Here is a 22,600-nt window from a genome sequence, read left to right as displayed (position 1 = left end):
TCCATCTGGTATTGGCCAGGCTCAACGTTGCTTAACTTCGGTGATCTGGCAAGAACCGGTCTATCAACATGATTGTGCCTTACGCTTTCTAATAATACCAACATATTTAACTGCAAGCTATTTCGGCGCAACAATGGAAATAGGCAAACAAGGTTTAGCAGCAATATCCTGAGGCCGTTTACTGGGGAAGGCGATGTGGTCGCATGGCTTAACAAGCTGAAGTTGGTGGCAAAACTGCTGAAGATTGAAAACCTAGCCACATTGATCCCAATGTATTTGGAAGGGAATGCTATAGCGGTTTATCTAGAAATGGGAGGGGCAGACATTGCTGAGAGTATTGAGAACTAATTAGTCCGCATTTTCAGAGAGCTTTTAAGGCTAATATTAAGCTCAGAAGAGTTACCTGGACTGCGGCAGAGTCAGTGGATGTATATGTGGCAGAGATAAGGCGACTGGCAGGATTGGCTGGATATGCAGGACGCAACCTTGAGAAGACTGACTTTTGTGGGGGTTTCCCTGACCGCATCTCTATGGAACTGCAACGACTTACTGAAATTGAAACCATGGAGGTGGAGATTTTGAGGCATGCTAGTGCTGGCAAAACAGCCTTGCGAACTGGAGGCAGTTGCAGCCTCTGCGGCAAATAATCAAAGCAGAGAGGAGTGAACATTAACAAAACAGTTGTAGATTTACCGGTAAATGCTTCAGATGTCGAGGACCCCTGATGAGACTGTAGGGAGCTGCGACCAGACATTATCTGTTTTCAGTGTGAGCAGGTGGGGCACATTAGCAGAAATTGCTCTTCACTTATGGGAAATGAGTAAAGGGGTGCCATTGCACTAGTCGCCCCTTTTATATTGGAAAGGTGTGTGAGAGTTTGTTACCACAGATAGTGGTCGCTATTAATGAGGAGAGGGCTAGAACCCTTGTCGATACCGAATGTACAACAATGTACTACAAATGTTGCCAACTCTTAGAATATAACCAGCAACATTAGAGCAGTAGATGCCAGGTGAATTTTGGCAATCAGAGTGCACCAAGAATAACAAGTGTAACCAGGAGCAATACCATCCAATCGTCAAAACCCAGGCTATGTCTGATTGAGGATGAGCACTTTCGGGCCTACTTTGATGGTGGTAAATGGACGGTAAAAAGGCGATAGACCACAGAACCACCTGTGTTGATAAAGATGATGCAGTGAGGAGAGGTACCTGCTCTTCGATTGATGTTCTGGTGGACGAAACTGAGATGACTGGAGAGGGTGAAAGATATCAAAACATGGATTGATGGCAAAACCGTCGGAGTCATTAGAAAACAGAATGACTTTGGGATTTAAGACTCCAGCACAATAAGGCAGGAAAGTTGTTGGGATGAGGAAACAAGATCCCTGAAGCCAAGGATAACCTGACCCAGAGAGAGCTTTTCTCTGTATGTGGAAAGTTGGTTGACTGTTACCCTATAGTTGGATGGTTGCAAACTGCGTGCAGTTTTATGAAAAGGCAGACTGGTACAGACAATTGGGAGGATACAATTGATCAAGAAGTGCTGCTCATGATACAAGAAGTCATTGCAGAAGTGAATAAAATGGACCTTGTAAAAAGAGAATGACATAAAAAGGAGCCCTAAAGGAGTAATATGGAGGAGTGACTTTTGAAGATGCTGCTTGGCTACAAAAAAGGATGATAGTGCCTATATCAATGTTGCGGAGGTCAATGTTTTGATAAAGGGCATCAATCTGGCTACAGATAGTGGACGTTAGGACAGACTCTGCAGCAGTGGCATCATAGATTAAATCTGTCTGGTGATAAGCAGATCAAGACAAAAGGAGCAGTGGAGATGCGTATTAAGCATTAGAGATTTGATCTGAGAAGTTGGACTGAAGGTAACTGTCACCTTGGTTCTATCACAGAAAAATAAAGCGGACGGGATAACCAGGGTGAAGAAAGCCTGGCTCAGGAAAGAGAAAGACAGTGCTCCAGTTTGCTGTGCAGTAGAGCATTTAAAAGACCTGCATAAGATGCATCATTTTGGAAAGGAATAGACTTTATACCTAGCAAGAAAAGTGAATCTGCACATCAGTGCAAGATGTCCAAGAGGTGGTGGAACAATGTAGATAATGTCAATCAGTGATTCTGCACTGGCAAAGGGGAATTGCATGTTGAAGAAAATTGGGTATTGATATCACATTATCAACCATATTTAACTATGATTGACTGTGGGCATGGAAGAGTATCGATATGACGAAAAATCAGAAATTAAATGGCAGGAGAGGTGAAGAGTTGTCGAGGTGTTTATGGAAAGGGGGCCAGTAGAAGAGGTGTTGGTGGATAATGGTATGTCTTTCCGCTCAGAAGGTTTTAGAGACTTCTGTGCAAAGTGGAACGTTGGGCTATATTTTATAGCTACATACTGCCCAAGTGGTAATGGAATTATAGGAAGTCACCATTGCACTATAGAAGCTGTGGCATCGAGAAGCCAAATTTCTGCCCAAGAAGCTGTATTTTGGTATAACATGGCACCGAAGACTGGCCAAGATGAAAAGTCAATGCTACACCAATTTATTTTTACATACAGTCAATGGGTGTTGCCATTTGTAACAGTGGAACAGGCATACGTGGAAATTATGGTTAGTGAAAAGGTGTGGGTGAAAGCACCCAATTCTCGTTGCACAACCTGCTGGAGAAGAGGTACTGTAACTGAAGTACTCTCCAAAAATAAAGTGGCAGTTCATGGAATGCCATGTCACATCTTTGACATACAGAGAAGTTCCTTGGCAGCAGAGAAAGAGAAGGTTGAAGTTCTTGAAGAAGAACCTATACGGTCACACCACGAATGAAGACTATGAGACCAATTATTGATCTTAAAGATCAAGGGGGCATGTGATTAAAAAGTAGAACAAACCTGACCTTTTACAATGTGCCGTCCATTTCAGGAAAGGGATAAAGAAAGAAAATGGTCGCTCCTGCTATTTATGGACTGGTAGTTATATGAGGTAACAAGAGGTGAGGAGAAATATGCAAATTAGATGCAGTTGGTTTTTCAAATAAAGTCTGTATTAGAAGGGTGGGTGTCTCTTTGACAAAAGTAAGTTCTGACAGATGTGCGCTGGGGTTCGATACCAAGAATTGGGAGAACCTAACATTTGGGAATTCTTTCTTTGGACTTTACTTTCTAATAATACCAACGTATTTGACTCGTGACCTTTTTGTGGCAAAAATGTTTGGAATAAAGGAACGATAAAAAAGATAGATGAATTGCTGGCATCTTAAAAACAGTTTGCTTTTGAATTTGTTAATTTTGGATTACTATCTAGGAAAAGACAAGACTGTATATGTAGCGAACCATTGTAATATATTAATTATATTAAAGTGAGTTGATCAAATTTTTTTTTTTTTTTTTTTCCAAAACTAATTAGAATATATATACTTATTTTTTAAACATAACTGAGAAATAGTTTAGCGTGTATTTTTTAATTAAAGTATATAGTAAAAAAACGTTCTAAGGAAACAAATGTTTAAGTAAACGGGAGGTATGAAAACTTAAACAAATTGGATCTGAACTGGTATTCAAGATTATGTACCCTGTGTGATAGAACAGATCTTGGATGACATCTATATTCATATGTTTGAGTTAACTACTCAAATCCAACTTGATTTCAGTGTCATTTGTTACAAAGTGTGCAAGTTCTGTGGAGGTTTAAAACAACTTCTAAACGTTTCCATTGTTAGAAAAACATAATTTACGACTGAAAACGATCTATAGCCTCCTACTAAAAATAAAGAGTCAAGCTTGAACAGAACAGACAGCTACTGTGTGTGTATAATAGCATAAACTGTCAGGCTGCTGAGTGTCTAGCATTGACCTCTTCCACAAAACACATTTCAGGATGGAGTATTCTATTTGCTTTACCTTAAATCTTCCACAACTGTCATAGATATGCTTGTGCAAATTGATTGCTCCAAAGCCATCTCCTCCCAGTCCCCATGCCAAGGATATTCAGATTGTTTTTTACTACTTGCTTGAAATATATATTAATGGTTGATGTTATATGCTTCTAAAAAGTGTGTACCTAAGACTTTGTATTTATTTTAACAATGCTTGCTAAACAAGTAGAGTAGTAGGCTAAATTTATAACCAACATGCTACAGAAACGTTTCACTATGTTGAGTTTATCAGGTTAACTCCTTGGATTGAAACTCAAATCTTTCTGTGGATCTTGTTATTATTGTGTGTGTGTGTGTGTGCAAAAAGTGAATAGGTCATCACTGATAATCTGGCTGAAGATAATCTTTTTTTTTTTTTTTTTTTTTTTTTTTTTTTTTTTTTATAATCCCTGATATTTAATGAATCTGATTATATTTTCTTCAGAAAAATAAATGAATATATTTGAGTATTTGCTGAAGTTTATAACTTTTTTCTTAAAATTTTTTCTTTTTGAATTTAGCTGACTAACGTACACGGTGCAGAGGCAGACCGTCACTTATTCCGCTGTCTGTTTTCTCACGTGGACTTTAGTGGGGATGGTAAGAGCGGAGGAAAAGATTCACATCAAGTAAGTTGTATATTTTTTTCCTTTTAAAATCCTTGGACCAATAAACATTTATTCAACTGCAATATTCACTGTAGTTATAAATACACTGCATTCACGAGTGTATTATTTAAAATGACAATGAGTGGAAGACAAGCAGGACAAGATCCTTACTCCTCAGCTTATCTTCAGTTTTGGGAACAATAAGTGATGGAAATATTTAGGAGTAATATTTTTATTTTTGCAAATTAAGCATGAGTGCCAACATTTGTCTAGGCATGTCGCAATTGTAGTTATTCATAATTTAATGAGATTTTGTAATTTGATTGATAATCTTAAAAAGTGATTATTAAAAAAAATAATTCTGTATTCACAACAGGGAATCAGGTGTATCCTTTCAAATATAAAAAGTTTCTGGTTAGATTTCATAATCTTTGAACTCTGGAACCTGCACAGAATTTTGAATTGAACCCTTTATTTGATCCCCAGGAGTAGCTTATTCTCATTCCATCATCCATGTGTAGAAGTGTTAATTTTAATTTTATTCTTAGTTATTATTGCCTTTAGTGAGGATTGACCCTTCAAGCAGCTGTCAAAACCGATTGTTAACCAAACTCTTTGCTAGTTTTCATACTAGCTGAGGATCTGTTCCCAGTATTAAAATTATCGGTTGCTGTAAGACTATCCTAACTGTCAGGATAGTCTTACAGCTACCGATTATTTTCTGTGTTTAATGGCTTCATTTTTTTTTGGCAATTTTACACCAGTATTAGAAAAACTTGTGAATATAAAACTGCACAATCGGATTTAATTATAATTACAGTGGCTCTGTTATCCTTTAAAAAAAACAAAACTTGTGTAATTAAAAAAAAAAAAAAATACTTTTAAGTATACTACTGAAACTCTGGATCCTATTTTGTTTGTCCCCATGCACACTGGATGACATAGTTTTATGGCATCTTTTGGTGAGAAATAATTGTACACAGGATATGTCACAAAATGATATCGTCCACCACAGACCTTTTCCAACAGTTTTAAACAAGCCATGACCACTGGGTGTCTATTTCTACCTTATATATACTACTAAAACTCTGTGGATCCTGCCCATTATTTTGTTTTCCTCCTGCATACTGAATGGTGTCGCCCATTAAAAAGGCTGCATTACACTGGGAATGAAGTAACAAAAGGATGTTGGCCATTAAAACAGATCTGGGTGACTAGATCAGGCTGTCTGGAGATGCTAGTTTCCTGACCAAAATACACCAAAAACAATTTTCTTCTACAAAATCAAATTACACACCATAAATGAATATTTAAAGATATAAAGACTTGAAGCATAAAACTTTTTCCAAAATTACTCCATTCAGCCTTAAATAACCTAAAACATGCCATAAAACAAAACAACTAAACTATTAAAACAGCATGAAGGATCACGAGTTGTCCGTGTAGATAGTAACATACAACATATTCATACGCACATATATATACTCCTTTATTTGTTTTTACATAAGCAGTAATGTTGCTACAGTCATGAGCATGTTTCGGTCAGCTAGTTGTTAAGAGACCTCCTCAGGTGATATAACTTATATGAAAGCAATGTTTGCAATGAAAATATTGAGTCTTCCTTATCACAGGGAGTCAATATCAGGAGGTTCCGTCAAATGTGAAAAATATGTAAATAAGTTCCAACAGGGGTGCAGATTTGAGTTTGTGCTGAGATATAGGAATGAACGGGAAATGATACGGCGTTAAAGATCGAGATAGATGTAATGGAAGACTAGAAAGGATAGTATTCGTATGTGTGTGTGATGGCCGCCTTAAATCTTAAACATACTAGTGTGTATAAGTTCAATCAGTAGGGGAATGTGAATCAACATATCTATGCTAAAAGGGGTTAGACCCAGAGATAGATAAGGTAGGAGGCGATGCTAGAGGATCGGAGAGGTGTGAGTCCAGCCTGGCTGATCTGATGGCTAGATGCGGTCTGGTCAACAGGTTTCGGGTGGAGCATCTGGGGCGGGAGATGTGGACGTGGACCAATAGTGTTTCCTCCTATCCAAACACTTACTTGGACAGGATGTTAGTTAGGAGAGGCGAAGTAGACTTCTAATCTTGTCCCACATTCACTTGGCTAGGCCAGACAGACCATAAACTAGTTATGGCTCAGCTGAAGCGAGGAAATAGGCCTAATTATTTAATGGCTCACTAGAAGTTAAACACCTCCCTTCTGGAGATACAAGACTTCCAAGAGAAGCTAATAGAATTAATTAAAAAAGCAGTGGGGGCAGTTACCGGGAGTAAGTGGTGGGTAGGTCTAAAAGCCAAAATTAGAACCTTCTCTGTCAAGTATGCCCATCGCCTCGCACTAGATAAGGCCAAGAAGAAGCTAGAGCAGAAACTAGCCTGGGTTACAGGGAAGGGTGATAGGGTTAGTCAGGAACTAGCTAAGCAGGACCTTCTGCGTGAGAATAACGAGCGTTATGAAGGTCAAGTAGTCAGAGCTAGGCTTAGAAAGATAGGCAATGAAGCAGTCAACTCCAACACTGACGTGCGTCGTGAAATTTCTAGGCGTAGCTCGGACATTGCAAAGGTAAGACATCTGGATGGACGCACTCTGGAATCGACTCTGGAGATCTGCAAGGGGTTTCGAGAACATTTCGAGGAGCATTTTACGCAGCAGCCCGATCTTCCGGTCCTTGAGTTCAGCTACTATTTGGCTGACTCTCCCCGCCTCGAGGCAGCTAGAGCGGCTAGTTGCGAGGGCCGGGTGACAGAGCGGGAGGTTTTTACTGTGCTGAAGTAGGTCAGCTGTGACAGATTGCTCGGACTCGATGGTCTGCCATACAAACTGTATTTGAGGCTGTCGCCCATGTTTCTGCCTCTTCTGACAGATATGTTCAACCATTGGTTTGCTCAGGGATCCATCCCGGGGCAAGGCACATTGCTGAGGAAAGGTGACTGGCATGGTGGGGAAGAGTTAGACGATTACAGGCCCATAACTCTGCTAAACACAGCGTTGAAGATTTTGGCAAAGGTCCTGTCGAATCGGCTGCAGGTTGTTATCGGCGAGTTGGTTGAACCGGAATAGAACTACGTTGTGAAGGGGAGATCGATTCAGAACAACTTGCACCTGATACGTACTATCCGAGAGGGAGGGATAGATGACGACACGGAAGCCACGCTGATCAACTTAGATCAGTCCAAAGCTTTCGATAGGGTCGACCATCATGTTCTGGCATCTGTCTTAGAGGCCGCCGGTTTTAAACTGGACTTCTGCAAGTGGATCTCTGATGTATCGACAGCCCAAAGCCGTCGTGCAAGTCAACGGAAAGCGCTCGAAACCCTTTATCTCTGTCGGTTCGTCAGGGTTGTCTGCTGTCAGCCCTACTATATATTCTGGCTTTGGAGCCCCTGCTCCGCAAGCTGAGACATGGGGAGGCAAATTCGTCCCTGCGCGGAATTGCAATACCCGGTGGCTCAGCCACCAATGCATCCGCGTTCGCCAATGATGTCACGGTCTTTGTGTCGAGCTTCAGGGGCATTGAGATCGTGTCGGAGGTTCTCGCTCGGTACGAAAGAATTACAGGGACCAAGATAAACCGCAGCAAGGTAGACGCAGCTGCGGTTGGGCGCCTAGAATGGCAACACCAACCTCCCAGCACCCTTCAGCTGGACGGATGGCCCGGTTCGGATCCTCGGCGTGTTGTTCAGACTGGGTGTCCAGCTTGACAAAAATTGGTGTGAGGTATGGTCAAAGGTGGAGGCTGCAGTCAATTCGTGGTTTCCTAGGAAACTTTCCTTAAAGGGTAGAGCTGAGGCGTGCGCCACTTACTTCTTTCCTCTCATCCTTTACCGACTGGCTGTACTTCCCCTGCCTGCACAACACTTAACAGCTCTCATCGAACTCTTGTCCTCACTTCTTTGGGACAGAGGAAGACACTGGGTGAGCAGACAGGTCTGTATTCAACGTCCGTGTGAGGGAGGTTTGGGAATGCTGGACTTGAAGTATCATCGAGACGCTGAGAGGCTGGCCTTCCTGAGCCACTATATGCAAGATGACCAACCGTGGCACCCCCGTTGTTACTGCCGCCTTCCCTAAACCTTGTTCTCGACTTTTCTATCGAGAGCCGTCGCAGGCCGCGGGGAGAATCTGCCTACATAAAAGAGTGCCGAGCCGCGCTAAAACGACTACCAAGGTCCAGCGACCTTGTGACTGCTACCTGTAGGGAACTCCACAGCGATCTAGTGAAGGGGACCGCTGACGACCTGCTATGAGCGTGTTTGGGTTGGCAGCAGAGTGAGATCCACTCCGCGTGGAGCTGGGCGCCAGGTTAGTCATCTGAACAATTAAGAGTTCTCTGACCTGGCGATTGGCCTCAAATGCACTTCCACTCAGCAACATACAATGCAGTTCCGGGTTTTTGGAGTCGCCTGATTGTCCTTGTTGTGGGACAACAGCCGTAGAAATGACTGATCACGCTTTCTTCGATTGCCGCGAGCTCCGCCGGTGCTGATCGTTTTTCAACGAGGTGACGGCTCGCATTGATTCTGAGCATCCTCGCCCAATTACCGTATCCAATGTCGTGGACAACGTGAGGCCGCCGTGGGACCGGGAAAGACAAATGGTCTACGTTACGATCCTGGCCGTGGCGAGAATGGTGATTTGGACGTCGTGTCTGCAAGCTTGCCGGGGGCGTTGTCTTTTTCTGATCAGGATCTGATCGCTTTCTTTAAACACCAACTACAGGTGAAGATCAGATGTGATGTGATAGAAGAAGGCTGCATCGTGTGGCATTTGACAGAAGATGGATACATGTAGCAAGTCTGTGTGTATGAAGAGGAGCCAAATTTGAATACGTGTTCCCCGCCTAGGTGTGGAACACGCAGTTCCGTAAAGTAAAATTAAACAAGTAGCCTCTCAGCTAGCTGTGTTCCATCCCTCCCCGATTAGGAAGCCTCCAAGATCCCCACCTCCTCCTATTTGCAACTTTTGTTTTCACCCCCTTTCTCTAAATTTCACCCATCTTGGAGAGAAAGAAATACAAACTAACCCCCATCCCTTACCCACAAAATTTTCTTTTCTCCATTCACCCCCATCTAGAGGGCATCCCCACTTAGAGACTGACCCGCAGAAGCAAGGTTCCTTTTACAAACCTAGTAGAACGGGCAGTCTATCAACTAGACGGGGTTGGGAGGGTCCTACTAATCACCTTTTGTTTTTTCTTCTCCCGCCCTTGACACAAATGAATTATTGTACCATTTTTATTATCTTTTTTGTTTTTTACACGTCAATAAAAAATGTTTTAAAAATTGGGAGTTAAGTAGGACGTCTCTCAGTACGAAAGGGTGAATGCGGTATTATGGTGAAAGAAGATACTAGCTGGGAGAAACTTTTGATTTTGTTTAGTTCTGGAGTGACAAGGATGACCAACGACGCCCACAATCCCCCCTTTTGAGTTGGCCATATGCCTAAGTTTTTTGTTCATTGTTGATTTTCACTGTATTTTTAACATGAATAAAAGATTTAATATCTCAAAGTGTAGTATCTGTTCTTACTATATGCTGTACTTATGTTTGTAACTTTGATATAAAGTGGGGGATCACTCTTCTGTATTTTTTTAATGTAAAATGATCACCCACTTTACAACCAGTCAGTCTCAAAGCCATTCAAGTCATTCTCCAGATCATTCAAGTTGTTTTTGAAGTATTTCACTTATTTTTTAAGTATTCAAGTCATTCTTAAGGTCATTCAATTCATCCTTAAGTTCATTAAAGTCATTCTAAGTCATTTACTTTTTATTTAAGTAATTTCAATCCATTTTTCGGTCATTTTAGTTTATCTTTAAGAATTTCATGTCAATCCTGCATTCATGCATTCATTCATTACACGAGAGCACGCGACTAATGGCTTGTTAATTATCATTATCACAATTAGATGAGATGTTATGTCTAAGTATGGAGATAAATTAATAATATACATTCTTGAGATTTTATTGCTATACAACTTTCAAAGCTTCATGTAGTAAATAAGTAAGAGCTGTTAGGAGGGGGACGGGGATGAGGGACGAGTAGGAAAGAGGACATGCCTTAGAATCACTACCAATAAATTATAGTTTTCCCTTTTCATTCTTCCTCTTTCTATTCTTTTCTCTCTCACATCTTTTCCTTTTCTTCCTTATCTCTTCGCTGATGTGTGTAGGAATGATATTGATAAGGCGAGGATGTACAAGAGGGCAGCGTAAGTCATACATTTTCTGACCACATAAAAATTCTAGTCAAATTAAAAGCATTTTTCTAACTGAATAAACCTGATTAAATCTGAAACCCCTTTTAGCATAGATATGTAAAATTTGCATTCCCCTACTGATTTGAACCTATACACACTAGTATGTTTAAGATTTAGGGTGGCCATCACACACGCATACAAATACTATTTTTTCTAGTCTGTCATTACTTCTATCTCTATCTTTAATGCCCCATCATTTACCGTTCATTCCTATATCTTAACACAAACTCAAATCTATACCTCTGTTGGGTCTTAACGTACAGCCAAATCTTTTCACATTTGACGGAACCTCCTGATATTGACTCTCTGTGATGAGGAAGACCTGATATTTTTGTGCACGGCTTGTTGCATCTACAAGTCACTGGTGGGGTTCAAATCCCATAAAAGACAGAAACACTGAAACTAAAGTTTTTGAGACGCTCCTACGTCAAAGTCTATGGGAGAGTCCATATATACATATATATAATTTTGACATATCTTTGAAAGCTCATTGGTCCAATTAGTGACTGAACGCCACAGAACAATGAATATCTTTGGTATTTAATAATGCCTATTCTCAACATTAAACTTCACTTTGTGTCATGTTCAGCCTTCATGGAGAGGCAGATAGATAATATTCAAAAGGGTAGGTGATGTCTTTAAATGCTGATGAGTAATTTTGTTTTGTGTAAGTAGTTGTTCCATTATTTACATGGATCTATAACAAAATTATTTTATGCTGAATCTTTTTTATTAAAAATTTCTGTAACATGTATGCATATAAATTTTAGTTGAATTTTTGAATGTCATTCATGATATTGTCAAACTTTGTTCTTCTGAATTATGTTTTGAGGTACAAACCTTGTAAATGCATTTAAACATAATAGGCAGAAAACTCTCTAGAGCTCTTTCAACTATCATTTCATCAGAAAATCTATAGTATAATTCAAAATATTTACAAAAATAAAGAGCAATGGGGAGGGTATTTCAAATGCTAGAACCAATTAAAATAACCAATTTAATGAATCTTCATATAAAAGATTAGTTTTAATCGGCTTTTACACAAATTTTTAATTAAATTGTTAATTTAAAAATCAAAGATGGCATAAATATCATAGAACTCAATTGTAGCTATTGTTTGGATTTTTTTCGGATTTATGTAATCATGCCCATATTTTTTTTTTTTCATTTTCTTTTAAAGTTGGGTTCTTATTCTTCTAATGATTAAGGGAGGAAAATATTAAAAAATTGACACAATAATTGTATGATTGTTTTTGCACTATGAAACAGATGCTGTCAAGAATTGAATATTTTAATATGCTGAAAGAAATATGAACAACATTTTGGAATTTGAAATATAGACTTTTTGTCATTTGTGTGTGTGTGTATTATATAAAATCAAATATTGATCCAATGATCCCATTAGAAAATGAAATTGTAGCTGCTTTTATCCACTATAGTCTAACTTTTAATAAATTACTAATGCTATTTACAATTCTCCTTATTCAGAATGTGCCCTCCCCCTTTTTTGTTAATATATTGATTCTATTGGCTATCTGGCTGAATGTATTCTGCAAGTAAAAAATGATCAATCTGTACTTCTATACATATTTTTCCTCAGCTGAAAAACAGAGATACACTGGTATCTATCCAAACGTGTCCCACATGGGCATACGGTGTGTATTGTGTACTTATATTGGCTGTCGCCGAGATTATTTTTGACTATTGCAATCCACTTGTACCAATTATGAGGTAGGTCACACAATATAGTTTGCTAATCTAAATTGAATAGTCAAAGACCAAGCACTTGTGAGCATAATAGTTTGGTCAAGTCAAATGCTCACCATTACATTTGTATTGACCAGATCCATCGAAATAGATGCACACTGGGTGCATAACCTCTAGAAGTGTAAGCCATGTTTAGTTTCAGAACAGTTTCCAATGATTCGTTGTTCTACACAAGTCCTGAGAGGTGACTGGTTTGCAGTAGACAGTTCTCGAGTTGGAAAAAGGTTCTTCTGTGTCGAGACGAAAAAATAAAAAAAAACATATGGGACTTGTTTAGCTCTGTTTAAATCCTTTGTCAGTCTTGATAATTTGTAACAGTGTTGTTACTGTATAGCATATGTCGGGTCTGGTCGCAGTCATTAAATATACAATACTACCTATAATTTCCTGGTATAATTTATCATTTATTATTTCAGATTCTGTGTGTATATTTTTGTTAATATCATTTTTGACCGATGTAGAGCGTTTCTTGTACTCTCCCATTCCAAATTTTAATAGTATTTTGTCGATGTATCTCGATTGATTCATCGTAATAAGTCGTTTGCTTTGAGTAAATTCTATCCCAAAAAACCAGGATATTTTGCCAAGATCGGTCATTTTGATTCTTTTACTTAATTTGTTCTTAACATCGGTCAACATTGTCACAATTTGATGCGATTAAAATATTGACCCACAAAACCAAAATCAGTAGCTTTTGTCTTTGTGTTGGGTATATAAACAAGGGTCTGCAGCGCATTGTCCAAATTGTTGTTTAATCATATAATCATGAAATACTGTGTTCCAACACTGAGCACTTTGCTTTAGACAGTACAATGACTTGTTAAGTTGCCACATGCTATTTTTATTTTTCATTATCAATCCCTCTGGAGGAGTAATATAAATTTCAGTCTATTGGGGCATTTAAATAAGCATTTTTCACGCCCATTTGATGGATGTTTAGGTCATATTGCGATGCGATATTTGCAATAAAATTCTGATTGTCGTTCGGTTTGTGGTAGGTGAAAACGTAGAAAAATATTCTATACCGTAAATCTGAAAGTACCCTTTAGCAACAAATCTAGCTTTGTACTGTTCAACACCTGATGCTGTAGTCTTTTTTGTAAAGACCCATCTTGTAGAAATAACATGTTTATCTTTTGGGAGAGGTACTACCGTATAGGTATTATTTTCGGTCAAAGCTTCTATTTCTTTTTTCATGACTATTTTCTATTGATCACAATGTTCTGAATTAATTGCTTCTTTAAAGCTTTTTGACGTATTTTCCATGGAATAGCAATAGTTGATTTGATAATCTTTTCTATTGTCGACTACAAAAAAATCGGGTTGCCTTCTATTTCTTTTGGGATATCTTTCGACTTTAACATCATCATCATGATGGATACTCTTGCCTCCACCATCTTTGTCTTTATTTGTTTTAATAATTTGAGGAAATATAATTTCATCCTCTTCATATGACTGGGTTTCATCTTTAAAATTAAACGTGTCTGTGACTTTTACACATCGGATTCTTATTATTTTATTTTTCTCTGGAAAAAATACTAAATTGGCTGGACTGTTTTTATCGTATCCAAGAAATGTACCTCTGTCGGCTTTAATATTTGATTTACTCTTTTTATCTATATATGCGAAGCAAGTTGAACCAAATATATGCATTCTGCTTAAATTTGTTTTTTTTACCACAGAAAGATTCATATGGGGTTTTAGATAGTGTTTTGTTAAAGCACCTGTTGCGTATATAGGCTGCCGCCATAAGTGCATACGTCCAGAGGTTTTTGGGGAGTTTTGATTCAATGAGTAGGTATCTTGCCATTTCAAAAAGTGTCCGCCACGCTCGTTCTGCAGTACCGTTTTGGTGTGGCGATCTAGGAGCTGATTTTTCATGCTTGATATGATGGTTAATTAGTAAAAGTTCAAAGCCTTTATTGGGAATTCCGTACCGTTGTCAGAGCGAATATACTTTACTTCACCGTAGGGAGCCATGTCGGCTAGATATTTTTTAGTTGCTAGCAGGGTATCAGATTTGTTCTTTAAAAAGTAAACCATTATTAAACCTGAATGGTGATCTACGAAATTCAACACATACCTATAATGTTCTCTGGTCATCGGTTCCACGGGACTGTTCAAGTCACAATGCACCATTGATAGGATTTTTTTTTGCCTTCTTGTCTGGTATCTTGTTTTGACAGTTTGTCATTTTCCCCTGCGTACAGATGTCGCAGTTGAATTTTTTTGATGTTTGTATTTTAATTCCATCAACTACAGTCAACAACTTCTTGATATCAGGAATATTGCAGTGTCCAAAAATTTTATGCCATGTCTGTAGATCATGGCAGGCGATTTTCGATGGGACTACGCTATTTAAATAATATAATTTTCCATTTTCTTTAATATCGAATAGTTCCATTCGGGTACACCAGTTTTGATTTATTGGGGCTAAAGTTAATATTTGCACCTTGTTTAGTGGCAGTTTGTACAGAAAATATATTTTGTTTAAATTTTGGGATTAGAAGAGCGTTTTCTAGAACACAAAAACCGTTCACCTTTATTGTTCCTTAGCGAGATTTTAGCATTGCCTCTTTTCAAAATGATATCATTTACTCGACTCTCGTCAGCTAGTTCTACAAAATGATTTTGTGGCTTAAAGTTGGAATCAAAATTGATAAAATCAGATTCCTTTGTAATCACATGTGCCGTGGCATCACAATCGACAAGAAAATTATTATTGTTTGATGAAGCATTAAACGTACACGGAAATAAAAATGTATGTTCGCTAATGGAGCTCTCCACATTTTTAATGGAGTCACCATTTTCGGTCCTATATCTACATTGGAAACTCTTGTGATTAGGTCGTCCACAATTATAGCAAATAATTTTTGTACTTTTCTTAGGAGAAAAATTGTTTTTGGCAAAGTTACGGTTTTTATTCCTGGCAAGAGTATAATTTAATTTTGGTGTTTTTATGTGTATTATTAAATTTCATTTGTAGATTCATTTTTTCTGTGCTCATTTTTTCAGTTTCCTCGTAACTTCTGAGTGCTACCTTGAATTGGCTAAAAGTCATGGGTTTTTCTTTCTGGGTTATAACAGTGGTAAATCCCTTAAGAACCATGGAAATTGACTGTCACTTATAACTTCACCAGACATTTTTAAAGAATTTGCAGTCATTTCAGCTCTTATAATATAATCAGTAATGGTTCCGGCTTCCATTCGTTTTAGAGAGGTTAGTTCAGTATATAAAGAAATAATTTTGGGTTTTCCTTTTGATAAATAATGCTCTCACAATATGTTCAATGCTTTGCAGCCATCGTCCAGGGCTTCTCTCATTACCAGTGATAGACTTTGGTTATCTAAACACTGTATTAATTCTGCAAAGACAGTTGCGTTCTTTTCAATGAAGTCAGGGTCGTTTCTGTTTTTAGGTTATGTCTGAAGTATTTTGTGTAGCTTTTGAATTCGTAGATATCCTAGAAATTTAACTTGCCACAATTCGAATTTTGATTCGGATCCATCGAAATAAAGATGCATAACCTCTAGAAGTATAAGCCATGTTTAGTTTCAGAACAGTTTCCGATGGTTCGTTGTTCTACACAAGTCCTGAGAGGAGACTGGTTTGCAGTAAACAGTTCTCGAGTTGGAAAAAGGTTCTTCTGTGTCGAGATGAAAAAATAAACATGTGAAATTGCTACAGAAAAGGTTTAATATTTATGGAGCAATTCTAGTTTCTGATTGGTTGGTAGCAGAATGTGAATTAATTTGATTCGTCATTTCCTAGCGGCATCGTTTATAAATAGAATCTCCCGACTGTGCGGAATCATACCCCATTATAGGACAAATATTGTAACATGTGTAATCAAAAAGTTTGTACTCTATCAACAAGGTGCCAACGTAGAATGCAATAAAGGCAGACGTGTAGTATGAAGACAAACCTTAATTTTCATTCAAACTTGTTTAAATGAAATGCATGGTTTTTAAGTAGCGTATGCTATATTAATTTATTTTTATTTTGGACTACTAGTCTCATCTTTATTAGTTGTTGTTTTTCATCTTTTATTGGTTTGTTTATTCACAACTTTTCGGACAACTAATTCCTCTGGCCTTCGTCAGGTGGTAACCGCGACGGATAGGAACTTCGAATCTCCTAACTGCATTCTCAGCCATCACTGCTATCCGTAGTTGTTGTCGTCTCACCACATTTTGGCCAATTAACCTCTGGCACGCTTTGGGTGGGATTGAAACCACTATCTTCAGACAATGTTCATCTGGAACTGTAGAGATTCAACGTCTCTATCAACTGCGCCACGGGCCCCGAAGGGCGATCAAGGTTGAATTCTTTGATCTTATAAATCCACTTTTTATTTATTATCTGATCTTCCATAGTCGGGTCCGTACCGATTAGTATATATATATATATATATATATATATATATATATATTATTCCTTAATTGGAATTCAGTTTTTGAGATGAGCATTATATATATTAATTTATTTTTATTTCGGACTACTAGTCTCATCTTTATTAGTTGTTGTTTTTCATCTTTTATTGGTTTGTTTATTCACAACGTTTCGGCCAACTAATTCCTCTGGCCTTCGTCACGGATAGGAACTTCGAATCTCCTAATTGCATTCTCAGCCATCACTGCCATCCGTAGTTGTTGTCTCCACATTTTGGCCAATTAACCACCTGACGAAGGCCAGAGGAATTAGTTGGCCGAAACGTTGTGAATAAACAAACCAATAAAAGATGAAAAAAAAACAACTAATAAAGATGAGAATAATAGTCCGAAATAAAAATAAATTAATATATATAATGCTCATCTAAAAAAAAAAGATGAATTCCAATTAAGGAATAATATATATAGCGTATGCTATTTGAATACTGAGTGATTTTAGTTTGATCTTAAATGTACAGACTACATGAAACAAGTTTTGTTAGCTTATTTTAATCAGGTGTTCAGTTTTATAGGTTACTTGAAATCAAATTTACAACAGCTATGTCTCTAGTGGAATGTTATATGCAACTTAATGCTGGGCTCTCACTAATTTGGTCTATCTGAGGGTGCAAAGAAATAACTAGATTACATCTTAACAGTTTGTTCCGACTGCTTACTATTTTAGCTAAAGGTGGCCAAACTAGAATCGTTTCTTGATTGCAATCACCTACGGTTGTATTGACTCTATTGGAGCTCTAGTTGGATGCACTACATCTCGGTGAGGATAAAAGGTAGAAGAAAATGTCACAGATCTGTCGCAGATGACCTCGAGCATTAGCATATGAAAACCAATGTAACTGATAGAATTTCATGGAGAAAATCATTTCATACCTTATATCAAATGTCGAAAAACATTAATTATGCCTGAAAGGATTAATGAAAGAATCGACTTTGATTTAATGAAATGTAATGAGATAAAAAATATTTTTCATGCAATTTACTTTTCTATATTATCTTTTCTATTCAATGTTTAAAGTATCTTATTTCTGTATACTGTATTTTATCGAACTATCTGCCTATCTAATATATAAAATCAAGAGGACTTTTTTCTGGGCGCAAAATGTTTTATCTAGATATAGATTTCATATTATTTCATATTGACACAAAAAGGAAGTCGGAGATATTCTCTTACAGAACCCCCCCGTCCTCAGAATATGTTCACATTTAGACCATCATCAGATTGTCGGCCATCTAATAGAGAGGAGTCATCATAAATGATCTTGTATGTATTTCAGATTTCTGGTTTATTTTGTATTCTTTTGTATCATATAAAATATACTGCACTAAAAGAAAAGAAAATTGTCTTTACAATTCGAATATATTATTTCACATAGTTTGCAGAAATGCAAGAACAACAATGGCGTTAAAAAAAACTAAGATATCACTTGATTATAGTTAAAGAATAAGGAACAAAAAGATTCATGAAGCTATCTCCTGTACTGTTGTTTATAAAGAAAGGCATTTTTTTTCTCGAAAAAAGCAGATATTTACATTATAACACCATTGATAATTTATAAGCTTTTGTTTTTCATCTAACAAAGTTATCAGATTTTCAAAGTCAGATCCAAGTAGGATATAAACATTCCTTCTGATTAGCCAATTTTCGTTTTTTATTGTTTTGTGTTGTTGACAATACAAATTACAGAATGTACTTAGCCCGGCACAGATGACTGTTAATATGAAACATTTTTAAATAATCACCTAAAATTAAAATTCCCAAGAAAGTGAAAAATAGGAGTTCTATTTTAGGTTTAAAATGTGCAAACAACTAAAAATTAAACTGACTTTACTACATCTTGGGTAGATGCAGTTCAGAAGACTATTATTTTTCAAGTGTTTAAATGTTATTAGCTAAGAAACATTTTAAATTATAACAAAAGCATAAGCTTGTTTATATATATATATATATATATATATATATATATATATATATTACACTAGAAAAATGCGAGCATGAAAAGAAAAGGACAAGATATTCTAGTAAAAAGTATAATAAATTTATAACTTAAAATATTGCTGCATTAAGAATTGATTATATAATGCTATAAATTGAATTTTTCAATTCAATTTATAGCATTATATAATCGATTCTTAATGGAGCAATATTTTAAGTTACTGTAGCTAATCTTTTGTGGTCACACGGGCACTCAGTGCTATTTTAATTTAAACAAAAGTTCATTTATTTAAAAAAATGTTTATGGCTGAGGGTTGCTCAATATCTTTAATATATCACATCTCTCCACCCAAGCAACACTGAGTAGCCATGCTAGTACTATATAAAGTTGAAATCATGCCCACTAAATAAAGCTCACAAAATTACATTTGAACCAAAGTATAAAGAATTATTTTAAAGAAGAAAAAAAAAATTCAGTAAGACCTTTTTGTATTCCAAATGAAAAGCATAATTGAAGAAACTAACATTCCTCTCAAAAACATAGGTGATACCATTAAACCAAATATTACAACTTGGGAAATGAAACAGCCAAAGGTGGAACTGAAACTAAGTAACCTCAACAAAAGCCCTACATGCCCATACATATTTAAAGAAACTTTAAATAAAATATTAAACTCCTATCTCAAGTATAACACCATATTCAGACGAATCTAAGGAAAAGGACACAACAGGATGTGGAGCTATTTATAAAAATCAAGTCCCTTCCTAAAGAAGCATCCATCTTCAGTGCAGAATCATGTGCTACATATTTGACACTAAACTTCTTTCAAAGCAAAATGCAAAAATTCTTCATCTTTTTGGATTCTTTATTATTATTGACAACCCATCGATCATAAAATTATTGTACAGACTAACATTGTCAGAAGCAAAAGATATAGTCTTTATGTTGGATTCCAAGTCACATGGGAATCAAAGGAAATGACAAGGCTGATACAGCCACCAAAAATGCTTATAAAGAACCATTGAGCATTTAAAAGTAAAAATACAGGCATATATCTAAAAACAAATGACAAATCCACTGGAACAACTGTAAGCCAAATAAACTATTAACAATAAAATACTCTTAAGTGAATGGCTACAAAAATACAAAGAATCATGGAAGGGAGAAGTTATTCTCTCTTGACTCTATATGGGACACTCTAAAATAATTCAGCAATTCTTACTTGAAGGAGAGAAGTCTATTGTGCATAACTTATGTTCTATACATTGTAACCCATGTCATGATAGATTGCACCAAATTTACATCTATACAGAAAAAAAGTATTTTAATCTAAAATCATTAAAGGACACATTTTTTTTTTTAATTAATATAGCTTCTAGTATATGAAGTTATTGCTGGTAAGTGGTTTGTTCAAGAATAGATGTGTTGTCTACTAAAACTTTGCGATGTATTTGGAGCTGAGATAAGTATGTCATTCAGTAATTAGAAACAAGAAAACTAATAAAACTAGAAAGGATCAGAACCAAAATATGTATGCTGGGGTTCTCTCTCTCTCATATATATATTCTAGAAGGCCGCCTGGCATTGCCCGGTCAGAAAATATGCTTAAATATGATATTTTGATTAATGCAGATTTGGTATTTATTATATTGAATATAGTATATATAGTAATGATTTAAAAAGTAAGAAATGACTTGTGCATCACCACCAAGATTCAAAAACAAAACGTTTAGCTTATGATTTACTTTTTCCTTTTACATTAATGTCTGACCTCTGAAGACATTTTTGCTGCAAGGCTAAAAATTAAAACATTAACCAATACCTATTACGTTATGCATATTTGTAATACTGTCGTTTGACCTTCACCTGGCAATTTTTTTAAAGAATGTTCATACTTTTGCACCCATTTCCCCCTGTTAAAACCGAAATATTAAGTTTTGCATGGGTTTGAATACCCTATATAATATAATATATATATATATATATATACTAGCATTTCAGCCCGATAGACAACAAAACTGACAGTTTATGAGGCAAAATTTTTAAAACAAATATATATATATATATATATATATTAGATAGAGGTTTACTATAACCTTTTTATGCAAATATTACGCAAGTATAAATCATGTAGAATATATGCGTGAATATAATTACACATAATAGTTAACTAAAGATGATCACCTCATAAGAAAACCAAAAAAAACTAAGACTTAATTAAAATGATTTTTTAAAAGAATATGCAAATTAGCTAAATCTTTTGCAGACGAATGCAATTCCATGATCCATATGTAAGTTGTATTTTCTTTTTAAATAAATAGAAAAAATAGTTTTTAATATGAATATAAGTATGCAAAATAACCCCAAAATTTATAGGAGTGTGTATGTATATATATATATATATATATATATATATTATTACTATAATTATTTTGATACCTACAAACACTAATGTTTCATCCTTTTGGAAATCCTCAGTGCAGGGAGTTAGGATTACAGCGAGTCAGGAGATTCAAACTTGGTCACAGAAGCCATCTGACTCCATTAGCAAGAAACAAACCACATGGCCAACCTTAACCACAAGAAATACAGTTTAAATTAACATTTATATAAACCGTAAATGTCATTTGACGGTTAGTGATCTTATGATTATAACATTATGGTCTGCGTATGTAAGCTTAAGTGATCGACTTATTTCAACGAAGAGTGTTCAATGATAAGAACAGAGTTCTACAAGGGGCTGATATATATATATATATATATATGCGTATTTAATTCTTTATTAACATTTGTTAGATAAGGTAGATATTTTGTGTTAGATCTATTTATCATTCTTTTCAGCCAGTTCAAGGTAAATGATCTTGATCATATGCGTGTTTTGAATTTTATTTAACTTTTATTATCCCAGGAGCAATTTTATAAAATATATAGCTGTCCCTATCTGGTGTTGCGTGGAAGTCTTACATTTTTGTTTAGTTCATTACCTCCCTACATTTTTGTTCTTTCTCTTTATTTCTTGCAAGCAATTTACATTTTTAAAATAATTCAAAGAATGTGATTTTAAAAAAATTGACCAGGCAGCTTACAAAGTGTTGACTTTTAAATTGTGTAAATATTTTTGATTTTTATAAAATTCTTTATAAATAATCAAATGTGTGTTGGTTACTTGTTTGTGTTATAATTTTCTTATCCAATGGTGTGATACCATTAATTTTGTGAGGCTGACACAGAAAGAAGTTTAAGCATAACTGTATGCTCTCTAAAGCTTTCCTCTAAATTAAGCATTTTATAAAATTGATTTAAAATTCAACCTCAAAATTGAAGTATGGAAGAACTTTAAACTTTTAGATAGAATTGTGTATTTTATATCTAACAATTTGTCCATCACTATAAATAGAATATCATTGTTGTTGGTTCAAGCTAGTTTAAAAAAATTACATTTTATTAGTGGAATTTTAAATGACTATATATTCATGTTACTCCAAGACATCTATTTATTTAATGCATTTTATTCTGGTTATAATCTTAGTAAAGTTGCATGCATATTTGCAGTGTGAAACAACACTACCACATGCATGTAGGAGTGCTGTTCCAATTGAGTACAAACTTTTCTACATATACTCTTGAATTTCC

General features: G+C 36.1%; 1 protein-coding gene across 4 annotated transcripts in view; it reads left to right on the top strand.

Moving 5' to 3' along the window:
- The window catches only part of LOC145258285 (CCR4-NOT transcription complex subunit 1-like), a 267,943-nt gene that overhangs the window by 18,843 nt on the left and 226,500 nt on the right, over window positions 1–22,600 (top strand). For all 4 annotated transcript variants that reach the window (XM_080116291.1, XM_080116293.1, XM_080116294.1 and 1 more), the window contains exon 2: window positions 4,445–4,552. In XM_080116291.1, coding sequence (XP_079972417.1) covers window positions 4,445–4,552 — 108 coding nt within the window. The remainder of the gene's footprint in view (window positions 1–4,444; window positions 4,553–22,600) is intronic.

The sequence above is a fragment of the Euprymna scolopes genome, chromosome 33 (genome assembly GCF_053919585.1).
Source record: "Euprymna scolopes isolate OS-2025 chromosome 33, ASM5391958v1, whole genome shotgun sequence".
NCBI lineage: Eukaryota > Metazoa > Mollusca > Cephalopoda > Sepiida > Sepiolidae > Euprymna > Euprymna scolopes.
Note: the sequence above shows the minus strand (reverse complement) of the source record. Positions and strands in the feature narration are given on the sequence as shown.